The 10,374-nt window shown below is 47.4% G+C and overlaps 1 protein-coding gene across 1 annotated transcript in view; it reads right to left on the bottom strand.

The window, feature by feature from the left end:
- Window positions 1–4,783: 4,783 nt before the first annotated feature.
- DPP6 (dipeptidyl peptidase like 6) overlaps window positions 4,784–10,374 on the bottom strand; it is a 1,008,238-nt gene continuing 1,002,647 nt past the window's right edge. Inside the window, exons 23-26 of the mRNA XM_064275114.1 lie at window positions 9,435–9,493; window positions 8,294–8,366; window positions 8,129–8,202; window positions 4,784–5,167 (exon numbers count right to left, since the gene is read on the bottom strand). Coding sequence (XP_064131184.1) covers window positions 5,021–5,167; window positions 8,129–8,202; window positions 8,294–8,366; window positions 9,435–9,493 — 353 coding nt within the window. The 3' untranslated portion in view covers window positions 4,784–5,020. The remainder of the gene's footprint in view (window positions 5,168–8,128; window positions 8,203–8,293; window positions 8,367–9,434; window positions 9,494–10,374) is intronic.

Below are 10,374 nucleotides of genomic sequence, written 5' to 3'. Positions count from 1 at the left end.
CTGTGCCTTTATGTTGTTGTCAGCTCCAACTTATGGCAACCCCATGCACAATGGAACAAAACACTGTCCGGTTTTGTGCCATCTCCATGATTGGCTGCCGATAGGACTGTTGTAATCCATAGGGTTTTCACTGGCTGATTTTTGGAAGTAGAATACTGGGCCTTTCTTCTTAGTCTAGAAACTACTAAAATCTGTTCAGTCAGCATCATAGCAACTGATAGACAGGAGGTGGCTGCGCATGGGTACACTGGCCAGGAATTGAACCCTGGTGTCCCATGTGGAAGGTGAGAATTACACCACTGAACCATGACTGCCCCTCTTCATCATACTCCCTGTATTTGTTTGTGGTCATTTCAGATCCTGGTCTGGGAAACAACAACAAAAAGATAAAACTTGTACCATTTCATTTAATGCTGGTAATCTGATTCAATAAGAGATTTTCCAGAAGAGGCCTGAAATGAACAGGAATTAGAAGTATCCATAGATTTGTTGTTTGAGCAGAATCAAGATCTTGACCCACCATTTCCACCAAGCTTGGATACTTGTTGGCCAGAGGCTGTGCTTTGGGATACAAACAATGGGGAGGTTGAGAGCCCCAGAAGAAGTATTCTGGAACTTCTGACTCGACTCTTTTGAGAAAGGCAGCTTGTTACTGCTGGAATTCTGGAGACTAATGCTTGTGAGCTTATCATTAAAGAGAGCACAACACGGAAAAGGGGGAAAGGGATGGAGGGACGTGGCTGCCTTCCTGTGTGACCCTGGTACATTGCTTCCTCCTCTTCGCTGGGCTTTAGATTCCTATCTGTGAGGTGTGGGGCCCTGGTGGTGCAGTGGTTAAGTAATTCAGCTGCTAACCAAAGGTCGGCCGTTCGGATCCACCAGCTACTCCTTAGAAACCCTATGTGGTAGTTCTATTCTGTCCTCTAGCTTTGCTGTGGGTCAGGCGACGGGTTATCTGTGAGGTGTGGCTGTTTCAGAGTTTGTGATTTTTGCAAAGTAACCTAGGCCCTCTTGGACCAGCCTCCCAAAGGGCTGCCCATACAGACTTTCTGGGGATTCCCCGCTGGGTAAGTCAGTCTTCTCCTCCCTCCCCCACCCCTTTCCTTATCCCCCAGGGTCCTCACCTCCCCCTAGCAACTCTTCTCTCTCACTACTTTCTCTCTGGAACACCAGGCTTCCTGCTCTTTCCTGCTGAGGTTACCCTAAGAACTCACACCCATGGGTTAATGGAGGAAGGTCTGAGAGTCCCTCTGCAAATGCCCTTCTAGCCTCTCTTGATGCATTGGGGCTTTTAATACTGGCTTCACAATAATCCATCCCTTAGCCAAGACAATTGTTTCGGGGACTATTAGGTCAGGCAAGAGTCAAAGGAGCTTGTTTTCAGGCTGGTGGAGACAGATACCCCTTCCCACCCTCCACATACATACTTGGGTGGATCTGGTGTCCCACGTCCTAAGTAATCCATGCGGGGGGCTGGGGGTGAGAGGGGGGTATCCCATGCCCAAGGCTGTGATCCTTGCATTGGGTTCTGAGGAACTTAGAGGCGCTTCAGGAGGTCTATAGATATATGGCTGAATTTTTATTGTTAAAACTTTCCATTTAAAATGGAAATAAAAATTAACACTCCAATGTGTCATACGTACCTAAATCAAATGCACAGGAAAGGCCTGGGGTTTCCAGCCCTGGATAAGGTCAGGCAGATACATCTGCAGGGGTCTTGTAGACACTGTGCACCCCAGAGTCAGTCTAGACTCATGTCGCCTTCAGCTTGGGACAGACTGATGGTACCCTGGAGCTAGAACTGGGGTGGTCTCCGGGGAGTCAGGCAAAAAAATGTCTGTTCTAAGGTCAGTCTTACCATGCCATTCTGTACCCCGTGTTTTCAAAGGTAGGAAAACTAACTTTTTTTGTGTAAACCATCCACCCTTATCCACAAGCCCAGCTCCCCGCCCAGAAGTGGACTTAGGGACGTGAAAAGTAGGGCAGGAAGCATTTGGCTCCTTCTTTATCGAATCTGAGGGGGCAGGGGGTGGTGGTGAGGATGGCTGATGGTGACATTGTTTGGGGGAAAAGAGCACAGTTAGGCTCGGGATGGCCTCTGCTGCTTTTGGCTTTTTCTTTCTTTCTGCTTCTTAATTCTTGATCAAGAAGGAGGCCAAGCATCAGGCCAATTCAGCCCAGGTGACTATCACCAGTTCCTTTGAGGTGGCAGCAGCTCAGTGGCTTGGAAGAGTTTGTTTACTCCGTCCCTCTGCTCTTAGGCTTGCCTGTGTTTAAACCAGGCTTAGTGAATTAGTGAGAAAATGAATAAACCTCCAACAGATGTAGACTGATTCACAGTTATCTAGCGTGCAATCCCAAGGCCTCAACTGAGAACCAATTTCACTCTTATTGTTAGGAAATCTCTCTTTGTGTCTCGACCCTAAAACTTTCAAGATTCAACTCAAATTCATTCTTTCTGATTTACTTAGAGCCCTGATGGTGCGGTGGTTAAGTGTTTGGCTACTAACCAAAAGGTCGTCAATTCAAATCCACAAGATGCTCCTTGGAAACCAATATGTGGCAGTTCTACTCTGTCCTATAGGATACCTATGAGTCGGAATCGACTCGTTGGCAACAGGTTTGGTTTATAGAAATCCTGGTGGCTAAGTGGTTATGTGCTACGGCTGCTAACCAAAAGGTAAGCGGTTTGAATCCACCAGGCACTCCTTGGAAACTCTATGGGGCAGTTCCACTCTGTCCTGTAGGGTGGCTATCAGTAAGAATTGACTTGATGGCAATGGGTTTTTTTTTTTTTTTTTTTTGGCTTTATTCCTCTTAACTGCAATACTGCTGTGACCACTGATTCATCTTTTATTTGATGTCCACCGGGACTTTCGAAAGAAGTCCGTGGGTGGCTCAAATGGTTGAGTACTTGGCTGCTAACCGAAAGGCTGGCAGTTCAAGTCCACCCAGAGGCATCTCAGAAGGAAGTCCTCGTGACCTACTTCTGAAAAATCAGCCATTGAAAACCCTATGGAGCACAGTTCCACTATGACACACATGGGGTCGCCTTGAGTCAGAATCAAGTCAACAGCAACAGGTTTGGTTTTTGATTTTAGGGCTCTTGAGGTAATGTAACAGTCCTGGATGGGGCCCAGTGAGTACCTTACACACTTCATGAAGGCTTGCACACTTTCCAGGGAGAGATGGTGGAGGATAAGCAAGAAGAGAGCAATCCGAGTGGTAAAATAATGCTTTATTCCATGGATGAACAAACGCTACCATGCCATATCCTCACTTCCCTCCTACCAGACCTTGTGGCCAGAGCTGGCTGCCTTCCCCTTTCAGACCACTTTGGCTTTGCAGTCGGTCAAGCCCATTGAAACAGCAAAAGCTGAATGTGTAGCATTCAGATCAGTCCAGTTTGTAAGCATGTTGGTCCTTTTCACAAATGACGGTATATCATCTTAAAAAATCCTGTGATGGGGATCTTCCAACTGACCTAACATTCAAAGCTCATGTGGATGAAACCAAAACCCAAAACATCGAAAAGCAACACGGACATATCTTCTCTGCCAACGAGATGTCAAGGACACCCATAGCAGGGCCAGGAGCTGGAGACATTAGTCCTGACATTCAGGTTGCCAAGAAGCTCAAAAGGAAATGACGGGAATGGATATATTTCAAACTATCACTTCTAAAGAGTTCGGATCAGCCAAGGAGTGTTAGCATGCATGCTAAACATAAGATTAGTACTGGTGGGTGTGGGCAGGGGACAACTGCACAATGACGGACACACATTCCTTTCTTATATACAACAAAATGAAATATACACTGTGGGCACTGGCTGTGTATTTGGTCAAAGGATAGCTCACAAGGCTAACATAGGACATCAGCCTTACTGCTCGCAGCAGGGAGAGGGCAATGGAGCAATCCCGGGGAGAGAGACTGCAGCTGGCTCATCTCCACATGTTTCTGGAGACCCCTGTGACCCCGGCACACACATGGACCTGGGGTGGAATCAGAGCTTTGTCTTTTTTGTTTCTTAACCAAATGGCATCTGAAAAGACTTGACAACTTGCTGAGGAGGACAAAGATGGTTTTAATGTAGATGGACAATGGTGAGTCTACAGCCATGTCTCAATGCAGCTCTATGGGAGAGCAGTGCTCTTTATTTATTTTTTAGTGAATAGTATTGAACGTTTTTTCCCCTCAGCTTTTTGAATGTCTCCACGAAGTCTGAAGACAACCCTTAGAGGAAAGCAGTTACTTCCAATCTGTTTCTTTATCCAAAAAGCAGAAAGGCTACACATTGACTGAAGAAAACAAAGTGAAAGCAAAACACAGCAAAACAACCGCATGACAGGAGACAATGGAGGGTTAGGTAAAACCATAGAAAAATACGAATTAACTCCAAAAGGTTAACCATTAGCATAGCTACAGTAATGCTTTGTACAGCAGGAGGTCTGTCTTCTTCGTGCAGCCCCTTAGCAGTGTGGAATCTTTTTTACAGAAAGGAGCAAGCTGATGCATGAACACGTACTGTTAAAGTAACTGTGCTGTACTTGTGGTTTCCATGGCGCGGTTACATGGGACAGGATGTGGTGCCGCTAAGGGGAATGTGGTACGCTAAAGTAGACGGTGGGTCTTAATGCTACTACTGCTTGTTAGCTCGAATTTAAGGGCCAGTTTCTTCCAGGCCTCAAAGCAGGCCTTCGCTACCATTGATCCTCATGCTTTGTTCCTTGTGGAAGGGGCCATCTGATCCAGCAGTTGCTCTGGGGCCTAGAGGAGGCGATGCCACTGAGGCCAAGTTGTTCCCACCTTGAACTGGGCATGCGTTGACGATGTACCTCCACCCGGTAAGGAGCTCATTTCTGGAGAAAAACTGCCTTGGTCTCTGAGACACACATGCTATGGAACATAACACTCTGGCCGCCGCCCCAGACCTCTGAGGGAAGAGAGAGGGACAGGGGAAATTTCTCAGTTGCATATTGTTATAGAAAGAGCCTCGCTTGTGCTTAAGGCTGACACAGGGTTAGTCCTCTTCCTCATCCTCTTTCGTCGTGACTGTGGGGAGTCTGTCTTGAATCCTGAAGCACTCCACAAAGAAGTTGATGATGGAGCGATATAGGTGCTGTTTGAGGATGGCGCTATGGAAGTAATGGCTTTCGTCAGGGTAGATCTGAAAGGAAGGCACGAGAAGTTACTCACTCATGGTCTAACCTCCCCATGGGGCTGGGAGAATATTTCCTCCAGGACGTACATAAAATATGGGCCTAATAAAACCCCAGAAACCCTGGTGGCATAGTGGTTAAGAGCTACGGCTGCTAACCAAAAGGTCAGCAGTTCAAATCCACCAGGCACTCCTTGGAAACTCTATGGGGCAGTTCTACTCTGTCCTATAGGGTCACTATGAGTTGGAAGGGACTCAACGGCAATGGGTCTGGGCTTTTTTTTTTTTTTTTGGTAATAAAACCCAGGGCCACACAGCTCTGACTTTCAGCTGACGAAAAGAATTTTCTCAAACAGTTAGGTCTCGATGTAAGGGCCTCCTCCTCCTTGACACTCTGCCAGGCATCGCAGGTAGAAGGGGCCTCAGGTAGAAATCAGCCTAGTTATGAAGTCGGCCAGTCTCCTGAACACCACTAACCCCCAGAGCACTAGCAGCAGCACTTGCAACAGGTGCTCAGGGAAAATTGGCTGGATAAATTAGAAACTCTTCACGGGACAAACTCATTACAGTCTGGGCTTGGGCTTGTCTGAATTTGCAACACGGATATACGCTCAGGGTCTATGGAGGCAGCAGACTAAGTCTTGGGGGCTCAGGACTCCCAAAAGAAATGGAAAGAATTTCATGCTTTCTCTACAACTTTCCTGAATGGATGAAACCTTCCACTTCTGTGCTGCGTCCTATAGTCCTGCTTCTCTGGGGCCAGACCAATCCTGGCTTGGCTACTCGCTTACCATGTGACCTTTGACGAGGTAACTTTCCCAGCCTCAGTATCCACTTGTATCAAGTGGGGATGATAATAATAGGACTTAGCTCGTGAAGTTTTATGAGAATTACATGAAACAGTACCTTTAAAGTGATTAGAACAAGGCCTGGCACAGGAAGTGCTAAAAAAGATGGCAGGTAATTATTATATTTGGAGTCCCTGTGTGGTACAAACAGTTAAGCTCCTGGATACTAACTGAAAGGTTAGTTGTTTGAATCTACTCAGAGGTATCATGAAGAAAGGCCTGGGGGTCTACTTCTGAAAAATCAGCCATTGAGAACCTTAGGGAGCACAGTTCTCCTCTGACACACTTGGGGTCACCACGAGTCAGAATCAAATCAACGGCAACTGGTAAATATTATATTACCCATGTAATGACACCTCCTATCCCACAGGGGAAACCCTGGTGGCACAGTGGTTAAGAGCTCAGCTGCTAACCAAAAGGCCATCCGTTCAAATCCACCAGGCACTCCTTGGAAACCCTGTGGGGCAGCTCTACCCTGTGGAGTTAGAATTGACTCGACGGCAAGGGGTTTGGTTTTTTGGTTTATACCAAAGGGGTGCTGTGGCGTTTCACACAAAGGTATGTGGCCCAGCAGGGATTCAAATCCAAGTCTGTCCACACTTTCCATGGCACCAGATGGCTGCCTGCATTTTGAATCCTGTCTTCTTCTTATCTAAGAGGATGGCGTTTGCCTTTATTTCAAAGTATTTATTAAGGACGTAATTAAACTACCATATGCACATTAAAACATCAAATAGTACAAAAGGGTATAGGGTAAGAAGTATACTTCCCTCCTTTCCCAGTCCCCAGTTCCCCTGCCCTTACCGAGAGTTATTCATTGAGTGTTTGCGCTGGGTATTCTTTGTGCCTGCAAGCATGACAGAGCGTGGGCCTTTTACGCACATGGATGGAGGATGATGAGCACACTGTTGAATCCCTGCTGCTCTACCCTAGCCTTATAGCTTGGAGAGTGACCCACTTTAGCACAGATAGAGCCACCTCTTTAGCTGCAATGGCCGCATTGTGTGTGTCAGTAAAATGTATTAACAGTGCCATGGCAACTGTTACATTTACAACGATCTGAAAATTTAGTATTAACTAAGACCTTCCTTCCCCATTCGCCAACACTTGGGCTAAACTCCCTTCCTTCAGGAAGCTCTCCCTGACCAGCCCAGCCCACACGTGCTGCAGGGAGGCCAGGAGCTGAGAGACAAAGGGGGGGTCAGTGCTGTGCTGGGGCTCTCTGAGGGACCCAAGGTGCTCGACTGAGGAAATCTCCCATTTATCCCTGGACCTGTTTTACTGAAGGAGCGAGAGGGCAGGAAGTGAATGGAAGAGGTTTCTGGGAGTAGCTGTCTGTGTTGCTGGAGAGTTTGGGCTTGGGGCTGCGGGGACGCTAACGAGGGGATGGCCAGGTGCTGGTGTCTTGGGAAAGGCGGTGTTCTACCCATGGGCACACCTGGCTCTGGAAAATTGGCCAGTGTTCAGTAAGAGTGGAAGGCTAGTGGGACAAGGGGTCCCTGGGTGGTGCAAATGGTTAATGAGCTCCGCTGGTAATGGAAGACTGGAGGTTCAAGTCCACCCAGAGGCACCTTGGAAGAAAGGCCTGGTGATCTACTTTCAAAAAATCAGCCACTGAAAGCTCCATGGAGCACAGTTCTACTCTGACACACACGGGTGGCCAGGAGTTGGCGTCCACGCCATAGAAGTGGCTCTGGTTAGTGAGCGAGAGCTCAGGACCTGCTTGAGGTGCTCTGAGCAACACGGGCAAGAGCCGCAGGCTGACACGCCAGGTGCTCAGGCAGCGGTGGCCTCTCTGGGGCTGCCTGGTTGCTGGCTACTTGATGACTGCCCAGAGGGGGAGCACGGTGGGGGAGGGAGAAGTGGTAGTCCTAAAGAGGTTTTATTTATTTTTTATTTTTTATTAAGAGCTGAACCACAGCTCTGTCATTGCTGAGTAGAAGTACGCTTTAGCGTGTGCTATTTCGTCTGATCTGCCTGTGGCCGCCCAGCCCATAACGATAACACAGGTGTGTGCGGAAATGGCACAAACGACAAAGTGCACACCAATAAATCATTCTCTCTCTGTGGAAAGGAATGCTGCTCTCCAAGTGGGAAACTGAGTGGATGCGTACATACATACCTGTAAGCTGTAATTAGCCTTTCCCTTAATTAGTTGTGTAATGAGTTCTGCTGTGTGCTGGAAATGGATTTTTTCTGTTAAAAAAAAAAAAAAGGAGGAAAGTGTTTGTCAGAACCCACAGCGCCAACAAGGGTGATGCTTGTATAGACATGTTTCTGGCCTTACCATCAGCAGTGGCGTGGATGATAAGGAACTGTTGCTCCTCCAGAGCAGACAAGCGGTGGGCCACCTTGGTCATCTGTGCACGCACAGGCAAAGGGAGAGCGTTAGTGGGAGGCACTGCAGGTAGCCAGCTATTTTACTGGGAACTTGACTGAGAAGTTCCCGGAGAACTTGCACCCGGAATGCAACACACAGCAATCTCAGGAGCCTCAGCCTTCCTGCATTTCATTATTTGTAGGGAGAGGTTGGAACTGAAGGGAGGAAAGGAAAAAGCATTTCTCCTAACTACAAAAAAAAAAAAAAAAAAACAAATTTTTTGTTTTTTTTACTGGTGGCCTTAGAGGGCCATCAGGGGACAGGATGGGGTAATGACAACCAGGTGTCCATGCCAAAGATTCAACTCAGAACCCACAGCTCAGCCCTGCCCGAGGGCCCTGGCCTGCTATATGCACACAGGTGAAGAAATACCCTGTCTAATGCTGCGTGGACTTAATTGAATTGTTGTGATTTCCCTGGGTGGTGCAAAAGGTTAACCTTTCTTGGCTGTTAACGGAAAGGTTAGAGGTTCCAGTCTACCCAGGGGCACCTTAGAAGAAAGGCTTGGTGATCTACTTCCAGAAAATCAGCCACTGAAAACCCTACGGAGCACGTTTTTTAAAGCACACATGCAGACACTCTGAGTTGGAGTTGACTCCACAACAGCTACATTTTTTCTCAGAGGCGCTTTCTGCTTCCTGATCGATAGCTTATTCTCCCAAAGCAGAACCAGCCTTAGGCACAGGAGTCACCTCCACGGAATGCTTCTACAGGCCCAGGAAGGGGTCTCCATCGAAACACGTTTTCAACTCCCTTCCTAGTCCCAAAAGTCCTATAGCGAGAAATAAGACCCAACTGCACACTTGTCTGAGAGAGGCCACGTTAACCCAATGTCACAGTATGGCGTGAGGAAGGATCCCAAAAGTGTGCTTAGAGGGGGCTTTGGTGGTGGAGAGGGCACAGGAGTAGGCCTGGGAAAGGGAGAGTGTTCTAGAGTTGGGTTGGGGGCTAGAGGGGTAGGAGAAGTGAATTCAGAGAAGAGGTCAGAGAGAAGACCGATTTCACCCAGTGGATCGTTTTACCACGGGGCAATTATGCCAAGACATACCTCATACGCTCTGTTGTCAAGTCCATGGAGGCCCAGGTACCTTTCGGAGAAGGCAGAGGCTTGAACAGAAGCAGAGGAAGGAGAGTTACCTCTTGGCCTCAAGGCCCTGTGGGGTGCAAAATTCCCCAGACGCTCCATACGCATTTGGGGAGCGGTGGGAAGGGCTACCTTCACTTGCCACAGCGCACTTCTTTTGACCTTTACATGGGTAAACAGTGCTATAGCTGTGACATTTAAATATGTTAATGCTGGTTGGTGGTTAGAGTTTTATCAGTACAGCAAACCTTAATTAAAGCAAAATCTAATTAATCTCAATCCTAAATAAACAGGCTAACCCCTACTTCATTTCAGAATACAGAATAAAGAATAGATACTAAGAAGACAGATTTCCACCAGGGTTTAATTTTTTTTTTTTTTTTAATTCTAGGCATATCTGCAGCTCAAGGTGCTCTTCCTCCTGCAGTGACCCGCCAAGCCCTGGCTCCAGGTCCCGGTTCTGAAGAGGGCCTGAGGTCTGCAAGATCATTACAGCAGAGCGAGTCCTTCACCAGGGCTGTGATTGTCAGGGTGTCAGGGAGCAGGCCAGGGAGGACGTGGTGCGAAACCACTTCCACAGGGTTTCAGGTTAACCCTCAGCTAATCAGAAGTGACAACTCACAGGATTTTTAGTCCTGAGCTTTGTGACAAATTAAGATGCTGGCTGGGAGCAAGTATGGGGATCGGAACTAGGCAAATTCGAAATCGTATGATTAAAAAATTATCAAAATCTCACTGAATATGAAAAATGCGAAATAAGCTGTTTGTTTTCCCATGGGACAAGTCATTTCAAATTATTCTGAATTAGGAGAGTTCTCGTAAAATTAAAAGTTGAACTTTGCATTGGGAAGGACACGTTGCAAAGACAGCATATCTGTTGAGGGCTAGCCAGAGGGCAGCAGTA

This window comes from Loxodonta africana, chromosome 22 (genome assembly GCF_030014295.1).
Source record: "Loxodonta africana isolate mLoxAfr1 chromosome 22, mLoxAfr1.hap2, whole genome shotgun sequence".
In the NCBI taxonomy this organism is placed as follows: domain Eukaryota; kingdom Metazoa; phylum Chordata; class Mammalia; order Proboscidea; family Elephantidae; genus Loxodonta; species Loxodonta africana.
The sequence above is the reverse complement of the archived record's forward strand: the minus strand, read 5'-3'. Positions and strand labels throughout refer to the sequence as shown.